This window comes from Onychostoma macrolepis, chromosome 25 (assembly GCF_012432095.1).
Source record: "Onychostoma macrolepis isolate SWU-2019 chromosome 25, ASM1243209v1, whole genome shotgun sequence".
NCBI lineage: Eukaryota > Metazoa > Chordata > Actinopteri > Cypriniformes > Cyprinidae > Onychostoma > Onychostoma macrolepis.
Window position 1 is genome coordinate 3,107,564 of NC_081179.1, and position 23,193 is coordinate 3,130,756.

The 23,193-nt window shown below is 35.3% G+C and overlaps 1 protein-coding gene across 2 annotated transcripts in view; it reads left to right on the forward strand.

The window, feature by feature from the left end:
* The window catches only part of pparab (peroxisome proliferator-activated receptor alpha b), a 49,678-nt gene that overhangs the window by 17,576 nt on the left and 8,909 nt on the right, over window positions 1–23,193 (forward strand). The window contains exons 2-5 of one of the 2 annotated variants that reach the window (XM_058767321.1): window positions 2,174–2,419; window positions 5,081–5,238; window positions 10,246–10,384; window positions 18,827–19,026. In XM_058767321.1, the coding sequence (XP_058623304.1) occupies window positions 2,212–2,419; window positions 5,081–5,238; window positions 10,246–10,384; window positions 18,827–19,026 (705 nt within the window). In that variant the 5' untranslated portion in view covers window positions 2,174–2,211. Of the gene's footprint in view, window positions 1–2,173; window positions 2,420–5,080; window positions 5,239–10,245; window positions 10,385–18,826; window positions 19,027–23,193 lie in introns of those variants that run through there. The other variant, XM_058767322.1, reaches the window with a different exon arrangement.

A 23,193-nucleotide genomic window follows, 5' to 3' on the forward strand; every position in this document is an offset into this window, starting at 1 on the left:
ATACTAAAACCAAAATTAAATTGAAAAATAAAATAAAATAAAATAAAATTAAATTAAAAGCTCAATTTAAATATTAACACTGGTGTGTGACTGCAACTAGTGTATAAAATATTATCAATATTAAAGCGTCATGAAACCCCAGACTACTTTTTCTGAGATTTTAGCCGAGGTGTTTGTGTTGCACATCATAGAAGACAATGTTAGCATCCGCTATTTTGAATTGTTGGAGATAACTGGTTAATTTTAAGCTTTTTCATCTTCCTGGTTTAAAATCGACATTGTGTTGACGTTACATTTTGTACAAAGGACTGTAGTACATACATGACGCGTCAGTGTCTATTAAATTATTCATGAGACTGCGTGTTCTTATATGAAAAGACGCTTCGCTTAATTATTCACAGCAGCATGTGTTGATTTGCTATGACAGATGCTACAGACTGTGAGATCGCGCACATTAACTGAGAGAAACGTTCATGGATCGAAGGAGAGTGTTTGTTTTTGCTTTGCAGTAAAACTACGGCACAAACACGATTCATTCACTTAGTGAGTGTAACAGTTTTTACAGCTCCTTGACACAACCCGTCAAAAGGCTTATATAAACACCGCAGAATAAGCCTTAAAGGGGTCATCGGATGCAAAATTCACTTTACAAGTTGTCTGAACATAAATGTGTGTTGGAAGTGTGTGTACACATCCATCCTATAATGATACAAATCTACCCAGTGTTTTTTTTTTTTAAATCCCCTTTCTCAAATCAGGCTGTTCTGAGATTCCTGTCAGAATGACATAGTTCTGTACAGGCCCCTCCCACGATAGTTGATTGACAAGACCGTCTCACCTTAGACCCGCCCTGAGTGAGCTGAGAGCTGTCCGCCTCCGGTGCAGGGAAGACCAGATGTCTCTGATTAAGCGATTGAGGTGTTTAGTTGTTGGATGTAATAATGAATATAGCAGCCCTCATTTACTCCCGACATCTGAGCCGCTGAAGAGGATTAATGTTACTTGCGTTTTGAAGTGAATGCGCCGATCCCGATCTACATAAATGTGTCTATGTTCGCCCGAATCATTCGTGATCCAGCCTCACCTACAGAAGGAGTATAAGGGTTTTTTATGAAACTTTGCAAATCACCTTTCCTAATAACGTGCTAGTCAGCCAGTTCCGCGGCTGAAGTAAACAGTACTGCTCGTCGCCCCACGGAAGAGAGGGGCGGAGTCCGCAGAGCTCATTAGCATTTAAAGCAACATGCACCAAAAAAACGGCTTGCTGAAAACAGAGCTGACAGGGTAAAAAAGGTGTTTTTTACACTACCATTGAGAGATTTTAACCAAAGTATGTTATAGACTTTTCACTAAGACCCTAAAGAATCATATCATCTTGTGGAAAATGGGCATCCGATGACCCCTTTAAAAGTTATCAGAGGTGCAACAGCGCACGTGCATAGATATGTGTTCTATGAAGAGTGCAAATAGCTGTGCATTTATTTGTTTTTAACTCGATGGGAGCGAAATGAAACTGTCTGAAACCGAAGTTGTCTGCGTTGTCTGTCTCCCCTCTTCCCTTCGCTCCGCAGCGCACCACACCCACTTTTGCAGCATATTTAAAAATTGTGACCCTGGAGCACAAAAGCAGTCATAAGCAGCACAGGTATATTTGTAGCAAAAGCCAACAATACATTGTATAGGTCAAAATTATCCATTTTCTTTTATGCCAAAAATCATTAGAATATTAAGTAAAGATCATGTTCCATGAAGATATTTAGTCAATTTCCTACTGTAAATATATCAAAACTTAATTTTTGATTAGGAATATAAATTGCTAAGCACTTCATTTGGACGACTTTAAAGGCGATTTTCTCAATATTTAGATTTTTTTTTTTTTTTGCACCCTCATATTCCAGATTTTCAGATAGTTGAACCTCATTCAAATATTGTCCTATCCTAACGAACCATACGTCAATGGAAAGCTTATTTATTAATTTATTCAAATAACACTAATTTGACTGGTTTTGTGGTCTAGGGTCACAATTGTGGTGAGAACTAACCAGTGCTGAAACAGGGGGTTTCTTGACCCTTTGATGGCCAGTGTGCCAATGACCATATGCAATGTTTACAGTAGGTATATACAATAGAGATTGTTAATATTTCCATGTGGTTTCTCTCCTCTGTTTCACAGGCCGATGTGTGATTGGTGCTCTGCCGCTGTCCGCCAGCATGGTCGACATGGAGAAGCACTACAGCCCCCCGTCGCCGCTGGACGACTCCGTGCTGGACAGTGCTCTGTGCAGGGACTTCATCGGGGGAATGGAAGACCTTCAGGACATCTCTCAGTCCATCGATGAGGACGCTCTCAGCAGCTTCGAGGTGACCGAGAACCAGTCGTTAGGTCTGGGCTCCGGATCGGAGAGCTCCACTGCGTTAGGTACACAAACACTGCCACTCAAATACATGCAGACTTTTAAAGAAAAGACACCTTTCCTCTGTGCATTATGAGAATTAAGAACCCAAGACACCGGTTCCACAAAATGCAAACCATACTTTGCATAGTTTGCATTTTTCAGTATAAAGTCAAAAACATACTTTACAGACGTTGCAGCTGTGAATGCTTTGCTGACATGTTGTAAGCAATGTAATTTGATTAGATTTATGCTTATGAAGAAAAGAAACGACTTGCCAATAGGATAAAAACAGAAAATGCATGCAAGAAATATCCAAAAGAAAGTATTAATTTTTTTTTCTTTCAGAAATATTCAGAACTGATGTTTTTATTTTTTATTATTTTAAATAATGATTAGACTGTCAATCAAAATGTAATGTGTACAATAATAGTAGTAATGGTAATAATAGCTGCTATTATTATTTATTTATTTATTTATTAATATGCTAATATGCTGATGCAGGGCTCTAGAGTGACCTAATTTCTCAATGGTGCGACTAAAAAAAATCTGAGGTCGCACCGGTGCGACCAGCCATTCAAGGAGGAAAAAAAAAAGTCTCTGCGAAAGTCTCCCTGTGGTTCAACAACAGACACACATTAGGCCCATATCGTGGTCTAAACCAATCAGAGATAGGGAAGGGCGGACCCCCGCTCTGATTGGCCGTGGTCCAGATATTCCTGTACGTGTGTGTGTGTACGTTTGAAAATGCGTGTGCTGCAGTCAGACAGAGAGAGGTGACCTAGGCCCGTCAGATAAACAGAGTGGATGTAGAGAGAATGATGAGATGATGAGAGAAGATGAAAAGAACGATTGACAACTTTTTCGTTAAGAATGTTAAGTTAAGGACTGATCCGTCCGAAAATCATTTTTGATTTGTTGAAAAATGCAATAATTTCATATTTATTTACTGTTCTTCATTGCATTCAGCGCATATTCACCAGATTTATCAGACTTGATGTAAGTGCATATCGTCAAGTGTCACTTGACGTGTTTGACCTTTTAGACCTTTCAGTGGTTTTCATTTGGTGGCTTGTGGTTCTGGAATGTCTGACCTAGTTGTTATTTCTAGAAGCTCAATTGAATCCATATTAATTCTGTTAACAAACTTTTTATATTCCTAAATGTGATTAGTTTCAGAATCTCAACCTGCGGTTTCACCTTATAACAGTCACACAACGCACATAACAGTGCTGAATAATAAGATATCAGGCAGTCAAAGACAGAAAAGGATTGTTGAGGTTAAAATACTTGAGAAACGAGGAAGTGACATCATGGAAGGTTTCTGAGGCAGCAGCGGATTGAAATAAACAGGTTTCTAAAGAAGCTTAGGCTTAATAATTTGGCAGAAATCTGAAGACTTTGAAAGTATTTTAGTAATTATTAGAAGACTTCAAAGTAACTTCACACCAAAGACTCTCTGGTATTACACTGCAAAACCTGTAATATTTTTAAATGTATACATATGTATGTATGCACTATGCAGATGTTTATGTATGGATGTGTAGATAGATAGATAGATAAAAAATAGAAATAAGAACTTTCTAAGTTTTATTATTTTGTTTTAATTGAGTTCTAGATATTTTTTAATAATCATTAGACTACATTGTTTAAATATACTACATTATTTAAAATCAGTGACATCAAAACGAGATGTTTTCTCACATTAGATTGTTTATGATGGAATTTATTATTTATGATATATACTTATAACTAATATGCATAACTGATGTTTTAATATTGTTTTATTTTAATGAATCACAAGAAAATTAAAACTATTATTATTTATAACATAAGAATTATTTACCTTATTTTTTATTCAAATTATGTACTAGATATGTTTAATAATCATGATATAAACATGATATTCATTTATTTATATTATCAGATTATTTATGATGAATTTATGATATATATTTATGAAAACTAATATGCAGAACTGATGTTTTGTTTTATTTTAAAGAATCATAAGAATACATCAGTTAAAAGTAATATGCACATTATTATTATCATCATCATCATTATTATAACAGTAACAGTATTTTATACTTTTACAAATTGTGCTCTAGATATTTAATAATCATTAGACTTCATCAGTTAAACATACTATTCATTTATTTATTTAAAATTATTTAAAATCAATGATTGCAAAGTGAGATGTATATGTGTATATATATATATATATATATATATATATATATATATATATATATATATATATATATATATATATATATATATATATATATATATATATATATATATATATATATATTATTTATATATATTTATATATTTATATTTATGATTTGATATATATTTATGATTTGATATATATTTGAACCAATGTGCAGAACTAATGTTTTAGTAATTTAGTTTTAGTTTAATAAATAACCATTAGACTACATAAATTAAAACTTAATATGTACAATAATGATAGTTATCATTGTTGTTATTATTATTATTATTATTATTATTATTATTCATTATAATAACAATCATTTTATTTTTATATTTTATTACAGTGATTTTCTAATTGTGTTCTAGATCATTACAGTATGAACATTTATTTTATTATATAATTATTTTTGTTTTGTTGAAGGACATTGAGAATCTATTAGTTTGGTTTTGTTTGCTCTCTTGTGCAGATGCGCTGACTCCCGCGTCCAGCCCGTCGTCAGGTGTGTACGGCGGTCCGGCGGGACAGGACGAGTTCACCTGCACCTCTCTGAACCTGGAGTGCCGCGTGTGTTCGGACCGCGCCTCAGGATACCACTACGGGGTTCACGCGTGTGAGGGCTGCAAGGTGAGAGCCGGCCCTTTAAAGTGCCCCTATCATGGGTAATGAAAGGTTGATATTTTGGTTTTGGGAGTCCCCAACAACAGGTTGACATGCATGCTCTGATATCAAAAAACACTTTCATTGTCTTATAATATGCATTTATTTTTACCTTATTTGCTTAACGACTCTCAAATGATTCGCTCAATGATTCATTTTTCCAAACCCCTCCTTTGCGTGACGATAATCTGCGGTGATTGGTCTCATTTTTATTTCATCATGCCTGTAATGTCTGATAAAGCAGTGTTTGTGAGTGCAGTGCTGCTTTGTGTACAGCGTTACCGGGAAAAACACTTTAATGACTGACCTGCCTTCATTTAATAATTGACCTGCCTTCAGACACAATGAATGAGGGCTGAAATGGCACTTTAGCAGCTGTTTGCCTACTTTTTGAGATTTACAGCAGAAGATAACATTTCTGTGAATTTTACTGTAAAATATGTGTATGATGTATAGAGGCATTAGACTGAAGAGTTTCTGTATATTATCTCGCACACACACTGCTGGCCTGTCAGAGCCCCAGGACACAAACACTGGCCTCATTGAGGTCACTGAGGATGTTTTGCCCTCATATCTGTGTCTAGAGGAACATCTGTTGACTGCACACATTAGTCATAATATTGTTGTTAGATGAGCAACAAGAACACTGGCTGAATTCTTACCACAGTTTGTTTGCTTTTTCCTTAATGTCTATGTGCTTTACGAACTTAAAGGCCAGACAGACCGTAATATTGTCTGGGAGAATTTTTATTTTATGATGGATACCAAAGCCAATTATTTTAGTAATTTAGTAATCATTTTATTTTAAAACCAATGTGCAGAACTAATGTTTTAGTAATTTAGTTTTAGTTTAATAAATAATCATTAGACTACAGCAATTAAACAATTATGTAATTAATGTAATTATAATTATATAATATTTGTTTAATTTTAATAATCGTTAGACTAAATCAATCCAACTTAATATGCACAATAATTATAAAAATAATAGTTTATAATAGAAGTTGTTGTTGTTATTGTTGTTATTATTATTATTATTATTATTATTATTATTATTATTATTATTATTATTATTATTATTATTATTATTATTATTATTATAAAAATTGATTATAGCATAGTGGGAAGTTTTAATACATTGGCAGAATAATTACCTGATATGCAGAACTGATGTTTTAGTTTAGATTTTTTATTTTGTTTTAAATAATCATAAATCAAAACTTTATATGTACAACAACAACAACAATAATAATAATAGTTACTGTTATTATGTATTTATTATAACAACAATTATAACAATTATTTATTTTAACAACAACAATTATTTTTAATTTTTATTACTGTTGTTGTTGTTTTTATTATTATATCAACAGCAACAACAAAAACATAATTAAAAATAATTGTTGTTGTTGTTAAAATAAATAATAATTGTTATAATTGTTGTTATAATAAATACATAATAACAGTAACTATTATTATTATTATTATTATTATTATTATAAATCAATGATGACAAAGTGGAATTTTTTCATATATTATCAGAATATGTTCAGGTTTACCGGATATTAAGTAGCTGATACCCAAAGTGCAAACATCGTTAATGAATATTGATCAAACCGAAGATTGCATTACATCTCTCATAATATTTCGGTAAATTTTTAATCTTTATTGCTGTGTATATGTTTTTCACTTCACTTGCAAATTTCTTTGACTTTTAAATGCTCTCTGCTCATAAAGAATCATTTGGAAGCTATTTATTCATTTGTCACCCGACTTACAGTAGGCCTTGACCTTGAAGTTCAAACACGAGCGACAGGTGCGTCCTCGCCCCGTCTGGCTGCAAGTTATGTGACTGCTTGAGCCGAGTCACAGGCCACGGCTGCAGAGGTCAACACGCTCTAGAAGAGTTAAATACAGCCCGTGTGATGTGAGGATGACGATGCAGTGTTTATCATCCATACAGGCTTATACTTATTTATACTCATTTCTAATACTGTTTCTATTACCACACCAGCTGGAGTGAGAGCGGTACAGTGGATCAGAGAGTAAAATAAATCACACATAATAATATATATTTAATATAATATATTTTTACATTGCATATTAATTAGGGGTGGGAGAAAAAATGATTCTCTGATGCTTCACAATTTTCTCTTGAAGGATTCTGAAAACATCACAAATGTCAAAACAGATCAGCAATAATGCTTAGAAAAACAGAAAAATCCTTCAGCGTGCTTGTCTAGAAATGTTCAGCACTTAGAGATGCAATGCACTCTTTGTTTAATATGCTTATAATATGCTTCTTTGTTCTTTATTTGCTTGTAGCCTTTGTTTTAAAGATGTATTTATAAAATGGCTTATATAAAACGATAAGATCATATTTGTAATTATTCAAGAAAAGTGCTTAGAGTTAAATAAGTGATTAAATAACATTTAAAATATTGAAATGTTTAACCTATGTTTTGAAACTATATTTTGAAAATCACTTAAAACATTTACAGTAATTTTTATTAGTAATGTGTAATTATTTAAAAACACTTATAATTAAATAAGTAATTAAATACAAATGGTATAAATTAAATGTTGAAATATTTAGCCTATGTTTTGAAACTATATTTTGAAAATTACCTAATTACAAATTAATAATAATTACTGTAATTGTTTTTGCTAAAAAGTACTTGCAATTAAATAAAAATTGTATAATTTAAACACTTAATTAAATGTTTGGCCTATATTTAGAAAATTACCTAAAATTATACATTTGTAATTATTTTATAAAGTACTAGAAACTTTCAGATACTTAAAGCGGCCTAAAAATATGGCACTCATTGTTTATTGTTTCTAACATGTCTCTTTATTTTTCTTTATTACTTACTTTTTGCTTGTAGCCTATGTTTTGAAGCTGAAAATTTAGACAATTACAGTAATTTTTTTAAGTACCTATAATTAAATAGTAAGTAATTAAATAAATGGTATAAACTAAATATTTTATTAAAGATTTAATTATTTAGCATATTTTTTTTAAGCTATTTAGAAAATTGCTAATTTAAAACAATTACAGTAATTATTAATCTATAATTTTTTTTTAAGTAGTTAAATAAAATGGTATAAATTTACATATTTAAAGTAGTTGAACAAATTCATTAATTTAAATCAAGAATTGTTTGGGAATCGAATCGTGACTCCAGAATCAGATCAATTGAATTGTCAGGTGCCTAAAGATTCCCATCCTTAATATTAATGTAGAATTTAATTTATGTGATTTACATAAAAAAAATAGCTTTTGGAATCAGAATTGTGAGCCCTAACGTCTCCATCTGCTCAGTCATGTTTTGGACACTCCCGGCGTGTCTGTCCTCGACTCGACCTCTCCTCCTCTTCCTCCTGTCCCTGGTGCCTCTCCATCTCCCTCCGTATCTCCTCATCTAATCTCCCTTTCGAAACCGCAGTGTTTCTAGGGACAAAATGGCTCAATATGAGTGAAGCAAGAGCGATTTAGTTTTTACAGCCCCGTCCCTTCTTGCCAGCCTGCACTTGAGTCTCTGCTCTGCTGGCAAACCGCTGGTCATCTTCAGCGCTTCGCCAGATTGTGCAAGACTCTCGATTTCATGCTTTGGATGCATTTATGACCTCAGGAACTGTTTATTCTTTCCAGGGAATAACGCTCTGATATCAAGCTGGAGCTTATGGCTTCAAATGGCTTGGCTTTGAGCAGCAGTTCATCGTCAGCTAGTTTGAATATAAATGTTTTTTTTTGGTAATGTTTGGTAAGAGATTTTTGTGTTTTTGTTCACCATGGCTGCATTCAATTGATCAAAAATACTATAAAAAATACAGTGAAATTATGAGATATTATTTGAATTAAAACGAACTGTCTTCTATTTGAATGTGTTAAAATATATAACTAATATAATTTCTTCCTGAGATGCGCAGCTGAATTTTCAGCATTGTTACTCCAGTTTTCAGTGTCTTGTGATCCTTCAGAAATTATTCTAATATACTGTTTTGCTGTTCACGAAGCATTTTTAATTATCATCAAAACTGTCAGAAAAGAGTTGTGCTGCTTCAGATTTTTTTGAATACATTTTATTACCATGATGCATTTTATTTTTCAGGATTCTTTGAAGTTCAAAAGGACAGCATTTATTTGAAATTTTAAATGTCTTATTTAATACATATAATATAATATTAAAATGTTGTTTAATTTAAAAGCATATTTTGTGCTGATATATTTACTATATTTACATGTAAGAGCATCAGAAAACACAAAAATACAGAGCAAGGCGTGTCCAAAACAAGTAAAATTTCATTTCATTTCATTTCATTTCATTTGCATTCATTTAATTTTATTTTATTTTAAAATAATAATTTGCATTCATTTAACTTTAAATTAATTTAAATAAACATTTAAAATCTATTAAAGCAATAATAATTTTAGTACTTTCCATTTGTAAAAATGGGTATTACCACATGGTTATTTAATAATTAAAACAAAAAATATTATGCTTCTCCAGCAAGAATGACTGTACTTCCATGCATATAATTTCCATTATGTAAGATTTTGATCATGCCGTTCACTCCTCATGTTAAGCGTGGGTCACATTGTCAGCCTCGTTCCTATTTTGAATCTCTGTCACCATGCCTGGAAGGCAGAAGCTGTGTTTCTAAGAGAGGAAACCCCGACGGATCCAAGGACAAATGAGAACAAACACAACCTGCGAATGTGCTGCCAAGCTATTTCCAAAGCGCCTGGTCTAGATTGTGTACATGAATTTCTGGCCCTTTTAATAGCGAGATATCAACTTAAAATAGGAGGCGTTGTCTTTATGGGGTACAGTACAGAGCGAGACCGATATTTAAAGTTAGCGTTGACCTTACGTTGATCTGGTTGGTCTGGAAATGCTTGTAGAAATGTGTGTTATTCTGGGTTTTTCAGAATGAGCTCAAACAGAGTTCTGTTTCTCCGTCTCGTAGGGTTTCTTCCGCCGGACCATTCGCCTCAAGCTGCAGTACGATAAATGTGAACGACGCTGTAAGATCCAAAAGAAGAACCGAAACAAGTGCCAATACTGTCGCTTTCAGAAGTGCCTGTCTGTGGGCATGTCCCACAATGGTGAGTGTGACAAACAAAACCCAGTTCTGATGGTCATTTAATTGTTTTTCATCTCATTTCAACATTTGCAGAGGCTAGTGTTTTCATTTATTTTTTTTATTTTTTTGGACAAACACTAAGGTCATTTGGTAATTTAATTACTGTCCGAATCCACAAAATCATATGAAGTGGGATATTATTATAGTTTTAATAAATATTTATTGTATAATTTTTTTGGTAGCACTTTACAACAAGGTTCATTAGTTAAAGGGGTGGTTTACTGCGATTTCACTTTTTTCATTTTAAATAGTGTGTAATGTTGCTGTTGGTGCATGAACAGTATCTGCAAAGTTGCTGCGCTGAAAGTTCAAAGTAAGCGGAGATATCGTCTTTTAAAAATCAGGAAGTTTAATGCCTACAAAACGACTCATATGGGACTACAACGAGATACTTCCGGGTTGCATACGTAACAAACCCATAAATTTGCATCAACCCTCCTCCGGAACATGCAAAGAGGGGCAAGGCCATGTTCTGCTGCTTTGTCGAAGAGGAAGAGTTATAGTGGAGAGTTGTAGCCGTGCCGTCGAAACGGTGTTATTTTCACCCAGCTGTCAGGTCTTCTGTGTTCGGGCTTCCTACGGACGCTGTAGTTCGTCAACAATGGTTAAAATTTATGTTTGATTATGTTCCTGACAATTATAATCCTAATTTAGCTCTCTGTGCTGCGCATTTTACGGAAGACAGCTTCCAGAATCTACACGAGTTCAATGCCGGATTCACACAGAAACTATTACTAAAACATGGAGCGGTTCCAACTTTAAAACCAGAGGCAGCAGTTGTTGGGCCACGACCTGTAAGTAAGATTTCATCATTTTAAATGTATTTGCATGTATAATTTCAGACGTAATGTTTTAGTTTTATCAAGGACGTAAACAAATGCCAACGCTGGCTTTAGTAGCCAGTTAGTTAAATGCTGACACCATTATTTACATTTGACCGCAGCACATGCGACTGTCGCCCGTGAAGGTGATGGGCGTGAAGTTTCCGGACAATGTGCAGTACGCAGTTTAGCCAATCACAACACACCGGCCCAACTAACCAATCAGAGCCCATCGCCTGTTTCTGAGGGAGTGGTTTATAGAATCAGGAAGTCAACCGGTCGTTCAGATGACAGAGGAGAAAGCGGCTTACAATAAAGGTGAAATATTTGAAAAATAAGGCGTTTTTTAACAAACGAAACACGAAGACATGTTATATTGCACCCCATAAACACAATCAAGCAAAGAAAAAAAGCAGTAAACCACCCCTTTAACATTAGTTAACAACATTAGTAAACATGAACTAAGAATGAACAATACTTCTACAGCGATTATTAATCTTAGTTAATGTTAATTTCAGCATTTACTAATGCATTATTAAAATCACAAGTTGTGTTTGTTAACATTAGTTAATTCACTGTGAGCTAATGTGGACTAACAATGAACGACTGTATTTTTATTAACTAATGCTAACAAATATGAATAAATACTGTATTAAATGTATTGTTCAATGTTTGTTCATGTTACAGTGAACACAACTAATCAGTCTTATTGCAGTTACAGTGTTATTTTAGTATCACTGAGATGCTATTATAATTTTATTGGTATTTGTAATTAAATTTTATTTTTTATATTTTCAGTTTTCACTTTGATTTTAGTTAGTTTTAGTAATTTTGTTTTGTGCTTTTGTCATGTCTATTAGTTTTTTTTTTTTGTGTAGATTTTTATAAAATTTATTTTTAGTAATCAGGTTTAGTAATGTTTAGTGATAGTACTTCAAGTTCAAATGAAAATGAGAAATGATGCTTTAACAAATAGCTGAAATAAAATACATTTAAGTTATTGTAAACAGGGCTCTGAATCGGTTCAAGGAACGAAAACGAAACGCTTGACGCGCACACAGACAACATATTTTTGCGATATTGCAGCCTGTTCATTATCAAAATTCATTATCAAAATACAGTTAAAGAACCATATAATAAGTAGCATTGCTCCGTTGTACAGACTGTTGCATTCAGCGTGACCACTATGCTGATATGCGAAGGATGATGATCGATGAGAGTGAGGCACAAAGCCTATTTCATAAATAATAATATTTTAGCATCCAGATACGTCGTGAATATGAAAACATTTGGATTCGTGCCGAATGAGAGATTAATTTGTTTTTGGCTTTACATTTATATAGCCTAAACGCTTTAAATCGCCTTAACTTTAGAGGATTTGTTGTGGAGAGAAGGGAACTTTAACTGTTTATAATGTTTGCAAACATGTTGCTTTTACTGGCATTTTAGCCTACATTATTTCTGAATGTAATCATAAGATGCGACTTAGCCTATGTTTTTTTTTTTTTACTCTCAAAACGTAATTTTTTAAGAGCGTTTAACAATGCAAACATTTTTAAATATCTTGATAAAATACTTTAATGTCATTAAAGCGTTAGCAGATTTTTTCTTTTGTTTAGTAGGCTACATTTGGCTAAAATCTATAAAAGATTATGCTGTATTGGCTATGATTAAGTGCAGCAGGTTAAGATAACAGATTTTCTGTGTTTTTTTTGTTTTTTTTCTTCCTTTTTGGGGGTAAAGAAAATGCTGTACTTTATTATTGTTATTATTATTATTATTAATATTATATTTATTATTATTTTTTAAAATAACATTATTAACCGGTATTAACCGGTTTCGGAACGATAATAATACATGAGGAACGCAGGAACAGAAACGTTAAAATATCGATTCTGCTCGGTGTGAACCGATTGAATTTTTTTTCCGTTTTCACACCCTGATTGTAAATTTTATTTTTTCAATTAACATTTATTTTATTTCAAGTAGTGAATTTATTATTATTTTTTTTTATGGTTTTAGTTTTAGTCAACGACAATAACCTTGATTAGTAGTCGAGTCATAAGTTTACTTTATGTAAATAGTATGCTTATGTAATTTACACATTTTTAAAATGACAATTTGAGAGATAAAATGCAAGTTAGAAAACCATTTAAACTATAAATAGGATATTTAAATAATTAAATAATAAATAGGATGGTATTTCCTATTACTACATTTAATATGAATGTATTATTTGTCTAAACAAATAATTTTAACAGAAATTTTAACAGAAATTTTGTTTACTGCTTCTTCACCATGAATTAAATGCCATTCGAATGCATGAGTTTTATTTTATTTTTACAGACTCCCTATGAGAAATTACCATCCAAATAGTTGTAGCAAGGTCCAAAATAAATGTTCCTCACAAAAACTATTGTTTGGCATTAGATGTCTTGAAAAATAGCACATTTGTAGGATGAGCTACTTTTATGGTGATTTGTCAAGTTTGTAGTTTGACAACACATGGCCATTATTTGCTTATTAAAGCTCAATTCAGAGACAGAGAATATATAGATACACCTATATCCAGATGTATTTCATGTTCCACTGAAAATATAACCGCGTATGTATGGGATGTTGCAGCAACGTTCTGGTTAAACTCTGACTAAATGAGCTAACGTGAGAGCGTTTGGTTGTTTTGTCCTTGAGATATCAGTGCATTGACTTCCTGCGATGACCTCTTCATTGTTTTCAGTCTGGAGTCAAAGGTCATCATTTAATAGGGCCGCTAACACGTCCAGCCCTGCTGAAGCACTCATCTTATGCAGGCTTTATGACCAGCGAAGGCATGTGCTGAAATCGCGCTATGGTCGAAGTCTGTAATCTGAACTGTGGACACTTGAAAACATTCCTCAAAGCAATGTAGGTTAGCTGCTAAAATTAGCAACTTTTATGGGTCTTTGGTCATTTTGATAGAAATAGTCTGTATAAATTGTGTTGGAAAAGAGACTTGTGTTACTAAATAAACAGAGATTGGTTGTTCCATTCTTTTCTTTATTAAAGCGGTTTATCTTTCAGGTTGTCACACATCGTAAGATGAGATAAACACATATGCTTGCTTTAGAATAGGCATCTGCTTCAGACTTGCTCATCCCAGTGAAAGTTAAAACCAGCGATCCTCACCACTCCCTTCATCCTGTTGCATAAACCTTTTTTGGAAAGAAATACTTTTATTTAGCAAGGATGCATTAAATTGATCAAAAGTGGCAGTAAGGACACATAAAATGTTACATACGATTTCTATTTCAAATAAATGCTGTGCTTCAACTTTATATTCATCAAAGAATCCTGAAAAAATTGTACACAACTGTTTTCAACATATAATAATCAGAAATGTTTCTTGAGCTTCAAATCAGTATATCAGAATGATTTCTGAAGGATCATGTGACACTGAAGACTGGAATAATGATGCTGAAAATTCACTGGAATAAATTACATTTGACTATATATTCAAGTAGACAACGGTTATTTTAAATTGTAATAATATTTCACATTAATTTGCTGTTTGTACTGTATTTTTAATCAAATAAATGTTTTGGTAAGCAGAAGAGACTTCTTTCTACCTTTTGACCTATTTTACACCTTGCAAGCCCCAAATTGTTTTTCTTTTTTTTTCTATTTCACTTTGTTCTGTGTGGTTTTGTGTTCATGTTCAACATAAAAATCCTGTTGCTGGACTCTTGTTTATCTGTAAATGTTCTTCACAGTCTCAAAAACCATCTCATGAAAACCATGTTATGCGACATATTGACGTTTGTAAAAAACAAAACAAAAAACAAGAAAGTCTGACAGTGTTCTGAATTGATCATCTAATGTGGAAAAGTTTTGAAACTGAGGTTATCTATGAACTGTGATCTTAATGTGCCATAACAATACATATTCGTGGAGATTAGTTTCTACATGTATACATGTGCATGCAAAAGTGTTTTTTGTTTTCGAAACATGCATTTGTGTGTCATGCAGTGGAGGTTTGCAGGCCGGGACTGTAAGCTTATTAGCTGTTGGAGATTATGGCGTCTGCATTAGGATTGCATTCAGGTTTTAAAGATGTCTGCATTTGCATGCACCATATACTACTTACAGTAGAGACCTATGCAACTATCCAAAACACACTAGCAACCACATAAAATCATTTAGAGCAACACTTCAGCATCATAAAAGTTAGTTTTGCATTGCCACCACAGGCTAAATCTAGTTTCTGACATGTTGTGTTTATATTCTAGTACAGCTTCACACAATCAACAATGTGTGCATGGAAGGAGAAATCAAAAGTATTATTTTTTTTTTAAACGAAACCAGCAACACTTGTTAAGTGGAAAAATCAAACTATTCAGAGAATGGAATGGGGAAAAAAATACAAAGTTTCTTTTTTCAATTCCATTCTCTGAATACTTTGATGCCTCCACTTCACAAGTGTTGCTGGTTTTGTTTTAAATAAATCTATTTTCTGAAATGCTGAAACAACGTTCGACACCATGATACCTACCGCTGCTCTGCATGTCCAATGACACCATGAAACTGCATTTGAACACGGTCCAGATTGAAACTCATGTTGCTCAATTCCTCTGGGCAAGTTTCTAAGGCACCAGACATCCTGATCTGACAAAATCTGTAAATAGTGGCCTTGGATTTCAGCAAATATTAATCATCCATGATCAGCAGCGCATGTGGTTGTTTTGCAAGAGAATCCACAGAGTGAAGGTTTACAGACACAGCTCACAGTCCGCTTTTATGTTATCCACACTTGCATCAAACGATCAATAGGGATATTGAACAAAAGCACGCTGAATGTTATGCCAAGTAAGTCACACAGCAGTAGGGCTAGTAGTCAAGCAGAGATGAACTTTTATGTGATTTGAACTCTTGGAATGCTGTCAAGAAATAACCACGAATGATTACGTCAAATTTTATCTGCATATCACTGGAGAAACTTCATGAGGCAAGTCAGATATTGGTTTTGTTCCAAAATATAGAGCGCTTCCTACAGAGGCCGCAGCATTATAAGACTGACTAAAGATTCTTCTAGTCGACTAATAGTCACTCATTTAAGCCATTAGTCAACTAATTGCATGTTTATATTAATTTAATTACTTAAATATGTATTTGTGGGGCCTTTACTGTAGGTTATCCACCTTTTTGGCAGCCATATCACCCTGTAGCCCCTGTAGACTGGTTGCCCACTAAAGCTAAGCAGGGCTGAGCCTGGTCAGTATCTGGATGGGAGACCTCCGGTGAAAACTAGGTTGCTGCTGGAAGAGGTGTTAGTGAGGCCAGCAGGGGGTGCTCACCCTGTGGTCTGTGTGGGTCCTAATGCCCCAGTATAGTGATGGGGACACTATAATGTCAAAAGCACTGTCCTTCAGATGAGACGTTAAACCGAGGTCTTGACTCTCTGTGGTTTTTAAAATCCCAGGATGTCCTTCGAATAAGAGTAGGGGTGTAACCCCGGCGTCCTGGCTAAAATTCACCCATTGGCCTCTGTCCATCTTCATGGCCTCCTAGTCATCCTCATGGGCTTCTTCACTCCTTCTCCTCTCCACCATTAAGCTGGTGTGTGGTGGGCGTTCTGGTGCAATATGGCTGCCATCACATAATCCAGGTGGATGCTGCACATTGGTGGTGGTTGAGGAGATTCCCCCTTCCATGTAAAGTGCTTTGAATACCCAGAAAAGCGCTGTATAAATGTAACGAATTGTTAATTATTATTCATTTTTCTTCAATGCGGAAGTAAGCCTATGGCCAAGACTTCCAGTTGATTAGCCGCTATAGCGGTGGTCTCAAACTCAATTCTTGGTGGGCCGCAGCTCTACAGCGTTTAGCTCCAACCAGCTCCAACTCACACCTGCTTGGAAGTTTCTATCAATCCTGAAGACCTTGATTAGCTGGATCAGGTGTGTTTGATTAGGGTTGGAGCATAACTCTGCAGAGCTGTGGCCCTCCAGAAATTGAGTTTGAGACCAATGCTATAGGGAAGTAACGAGAAGAATAACAATGTGCAGTAAACGGTAAAACTGTTTGCACAACAAACCAATGTGTTCATAATCAAGATAATACATTAAAATAATATGGTAAAACACACAAATTTTCAATATCAAGCAGCAAAACGAACTGTTTTGTACAGCTTAAAATAACTGGACACAGATGAGACCGGAAGCTAGACCCATAGAATTAACAAATGGCCAGGAAAAAAAGGTGGATAGCCTATTCCACACTCAAGTGCACACACAAAGTTTGTCACAAAGCACCTCCAGAAGTAATAACTATGAATGTGTTGCAAGGATATGTTTTATTTATTAATTTAAAAACAAATGTTTTGAAGGAAGTTGACAATGCTGACTCACCACCTCTGCACCACAGTAGATGTGCCTTTAGAGAGAAATGCACCTTCAATACGGATAACATAATCAGAGAGTATTTTTCCGAAAGAAAGTAGACATTTCAAGTTTTCTATACTGTATATTTCTAACGTCTATAAGGTAAGTAACCAATGCACTGAATTTCTGTTCATTTTTGTGACGTGCAACAGTTCACGGCACAAAGAGCATCCTGTCTGTTTTCTTTATTTTACAAAATCACGTTTTGTTGTTATTGTGAGTGTACACAAATAAAAGTTGACCCTTTACAGTTCCGAATGATGTATTAACTCTTATCTGTATGAGCAAAAATGACGTCGTATTTTAAGTTGTTTCTGCTGTTATCTGGAAAAAATGCCAGTATTTGCTCCGGCACCTTCATGTCCTGCAGTAAGCACGCTAATAGCTTCCACACTCTGCACAAACACTCGGACATACGTTTAATAGTGCACATTTATCTAGATTAATGTTAGAGTGAGCAGCCGTGTAAAGCTGCTACTGTTTATGTTTCACAATCAAATGATAAGCAATATTCTAGGTCGATGAATGACTGGCGAGTGTTTTGATTTCCTGCCCGATATAATTACCTCAAAGACCAGCCGATAACGATCTGTCCACCATGAACACAGATCTTTTTATTTCTGCGACTCATTGACTAATAAAATTTCAGTTGACTAAAGCCCAAAATATACTTCCACATTCCGTGATTGTCCGCACACTGTCCTCTTGACGCAGTTTTCATCATCAGAAGTGTCTGCAGATGTCCACAGACACTGTTTGCATGCAATCCAATTTTTGTGACCATGCGGACGGTCCACGTACAATAGTGCAGGCGTAAGGTGATTGTTGAGACAGAATGAGTTTACTAGCTGGTACTGCGCATGTGTCGAACTCATCTATCCATGCTCATCCGCGGTTGAGTATATTTTGAAAGCTGCGTGGATGCGGCTGTGCACGAGGCGAAACAGAACACGAAGCATGAAGTATAGCCAGGTCTATTTGCGTTGCTGTCTATGCAGGGTCAGAAAGCTCTTGGATTTCATCAAAAATATCTTAATTTGTGGGTCAAATTTACAGGTTTGGAATGACACGAGGGAGAGTAATTAATGAGTAATTATAAGTCTTACATGGGACGTTTGTTTGTTTGTATTCTCTAAGTTGAGGTTCTTGTTTGTATCCTGTGAACAGCCATCCGCTTTGGGCGAATGCCACAGTCGGAGAAGCTTAGGTTGAAGGCGGAGATCCTAACGGGGGAACGAGAGGTCGAGGACCCGCAGCTGGCCGATCAGAAAACCCTGGCCAAGCAGATCTACGAGGCCTACCTGAAGAACTTCAGCATGAACAAATCCAAAGCACGGACCATCCTGACGGGCAAGACGAGCACGCCGGTAAGAGCATCCAGCCATGTGCTTCATGTATTAGAGCTTATGTGTGTCTTTTTCTGGATCTATTTTGTCTATAATTGTAGCAACATACTTGCAACAAATTAGCAACACCCTAGCTACAACCGAGAACACCTTAGTAAAGCCCTAGCAACCACTCAGAACACCTTAGCAGCATTTTGAATCTGGAACATTTTGAAGTTTTCAGGCAGCACGTCAAGCCAAGATCAGTTTGTTTTGATTAATTTTATTTTGAAAATGACTTTTGTTTTTGCAGTTTGAGGACACAGGTTTGAATCCAGCCTACTCAGTGCTGGGTAGATTACTTACAAACTGTAGTCTTTTACTGATTCTAGATTACATGACATAAATTGTATTTAGTAATGTAATGAATTACATTACACATTTTAGATAATATGATCAGACTACTTTTAGATTACTTTTGACCTAACTTGATCTTCACATTGATTTAAATAGGATAAACTTGTACTATATTGATAAAAATATACCAAGAGAAAGAAAACATATTTGGTAACACTTTATTTTAAGGTGTTCTTGTTATACGTTACATGTACTTATTATTATTATAATAACAATAAACTATGCATAATTACATCCTTCAACTGGAAGGAGGATAAAGCCTTGTGGTCAAAGCCAACAGGAAGCCACAAGGTGGAAACTTCTTAATCCTAAATCTATCATAAAGATTGGAACATGGAATGTGCGCTCAATGCATATTATAGGAAAAGCGCAGACCATCGTAAATGAAATGACGACATATGGCATCCATATACTTGGAATTGCCGAAGCCAGGTGGAAGGAAGCAGGATAAACATGGCTCTCATCAGGAGAATCAATTATATACTCCGGGCACACGGGAGATAATGCAGCTTACTCAGACCGGGTAGCAATCATGCTATCAAATGAAGCCCAGAAGACACTCTTAGGATGGGAACCAGTGAGTCCAAGTATCATTATGGCCAAATTCAAGACCTCACATAAGCGCATCGTCGTTAGCATCATCCAGTGCTATGCCCCACAAATGAAGCAGAGGAGGAGGCAAAAGAAGATTTCTACCAAAAACTAGAGGAAACCAGGAGAAAATGTAAAGAGAAGGACCTCAACATTTTAATGGGGGATATGAATGCAAAAGTTGGCAACAATAACACCGGCTTTGAACAAGTGATGGGAAAGCATGGCCTTGGAGATGAATGAATGGAATAGAGGAAAGGAAGAAACTAAAGGATGTATTAAACAATTGCAAAACAAGAGCAGCTAAGAAAATCGCTGGGGAAACATATAGCAGAGCAGACAGGGAGGTAAAAAGGAGTGCTAGGAGAGATAAGAGAAACTTTGTAGCCAAGCTTACAGCGGAAGCGGAGGAAGCTGCAAGGCAGAACAACATCAAAGCTCTCTACGACAACATCCGACTCCTGACCAAAAAATACCAGAGAGGGAATCACCCAGTTAAGGGAGGAAGGACATTGAATACATAAGAACAACAAATGAAGAGGTGGGTCGAGCACTTATCGCACCTACTGAACCAACCATCCCCGGCAGTAAGAGCAAACATACAACCTGCAGAAGTCCCCCTGTCAGTTGACTGCAGACAGCCAACCAAAGCAGAGATTAAAAAAGCCATCTCTCCAAGAACAGCAAGGCACCAGGTCCAGATAATATACCGACAGAAGCTCTTAAAGCAGATGTAGAAACATCCTTGCAAATACTATATGACCTGTTTGGTAGGATCTGGAAGGAAGAAGACCTGCCTGGGGAATGGAAGGCAGGCCATCTGGTAAAAATATCCAAGAAAGGCAACCTAAGCCTCTGCGACAACTACAGGGGTATAATGCTTCTATCCGTACTAGGCAAACTCCTAAACCGGATAATCTTGCAACGCCTCAAGGCAGCAGTGGACGTAGAACTTAGAGACAACCAAGCGGGATTCAGGCAAAATAGATCATGTGCCGACCAAATAGCAACCCTGCGAATCATTCTTGAGCAGTCACAAGAGTTTAAGTCACCACTTTATACAGTATTTCTGGACTTCGAGAAAGCATTCGATAGTCTGGATAGGGAAGTGCTCTGGCAACTGATGAGACACTACGGCATACCAGAGAAGTTCACCACCATCATCAAGAACACCTATTCGGGAATGCAATGTAGAATCATACATGAAGAGGCTTTTCACATCACAACAGGAGTAAGGCAAGGCTGCTTACTTTCCCCATTATTATTCCTCCTAGCATTCGACTGGATCATGCGGAAAGCCACGGACAACAGGCGCAATGGGATCCAGTGGACCCTGTTCATACAACTGGATGACCTAGACTTCGCAGATGATATCGCATTACTTTCCCAAAATCACCAACAAATGCAAGAGAAATTGAGAGAGGTAGAACAGAAGGCAGCCGAGACAGATCTTCATATTAGCATACAGAAGACCAAAGTGCTCAAGGCCAATACAAAGACGTTGGCCAGCTTGATGGTTAACCACCAACCACTAGAGGACGTCAACTCCTTCATTTACCTGGGAAGTGAGGTTGCGAGTGATGGCAGATCAGAAGGAGATGTAAAGAGTAGAATAGGCAAGGCAAGAGATGCATTTGGCATGATGGGGGCCATATGGAGAGCACGTAACATCACACTCAAGACCAAAATACGGCTATTCAACTCGAGCATAAAAACCATACGGATCTGAGACGTGGAAAACAACAAAGAACCTCCTGAACAAGCTACAAGTCTTCATCAACCACTGCCTCAGACGTATTTTTAACATCAGATGGCCTGATAAAATAAAGAACAAAGAGCTGTGGGGAAGAGCAAAACAGCCTGCAATAGAAGTGGAAATAAAGAAACGAAAATGGGGATGGATTGGGCACACATTGCGGAAACCGAGGAATTCCATCACACGCCAAGCTCTGCAGTGGAACCCACAGGGCAAACGTGGTAGAGGGAGACCAAGAAACACCTGGAGGAGGAGTGTCACAGCCGAAATGGAAAGATTTGGCTACAGATGGCAAGATCTGGAGAAGCTGACACAGAACAGGACGAGGTGGAGAAATATTGTCAGTGGCCTATGCTCCTCCTTGGAGTAACAGGCCTAAGTAAAGTAGTAAGTATGCATAATTACATGCAAGTAACCCTAAGCCAAACCCTAATCCTAACCCTAACCATATAGTATGTATAGTTATTTAAAATGACTTAGTACTTAAATTTATACATTATAGGACACCTTAAAATAAAGTGTAACCACATATTCCATTCGTTGTAATTAACCACACAAAGTGCATTAAACAAGCGATTAATTGCATCCAAAATAAATGTTTTTGTTTACATAATATATGTGTGTGTGTACTTTGTATATTTATTATGTTTGTATGAATACACACACACAGAGTATATCTTTTGAAAATATTTACATGTATTTATATGTATATATTTATATTCATATAATTTATATTATATTATATATAAATATATTTAATAGATAAACATAACATTTTTCTTAAATATAAACATGCATGTGTGTGTATTTATATATACATAATTAATATACACAGTACACACCCACGTTATGTAAGCAAAAACGTTTATTTTGGATGCGATTAATCGTTTGACAGCACTAAAATGAACTGCAGGGGGTTTGTGAGTTGAATGAAAAGCTAATAATTAATGAACTCCTAAACATTTTTAAAAGTAAAATAAATCATTTTAAAATAACAGTAATCAAAACAAAACACTTACTAAAAAAGTTTTATGGTTATCTGCATGTCATGTGACCAACATCAGAGAACCGTGAACATGCAAATGTGTGCAACATGCAAAGCGTGAAGAAATAACATTAATTTGTGCTTTTTAATGTGTTTGAAAGAAAAAAACGAATACATGGTTAAATAACCACTGAGTGATAACTGAGCGTTCAAATGTTGAGAAGACGCTTCTTAAAACGGACTGGTCTTTGTGTGAATGTCTACAAAATCTGGAAGACTTTCTTAATGCATATAAACAGTAGGCTATTTTAGAAAGGAAATTTAAAAGAAGAATTAGGGAGAATCAATAAATTCTGAATAATTTATTGCTATTGTGTAAATATGTAATACATAAAAAGTAACTGTAGTCTGATTACAAGTATTTTGAAATGTAATCTAATTACAAGTACTTCATTTTTGG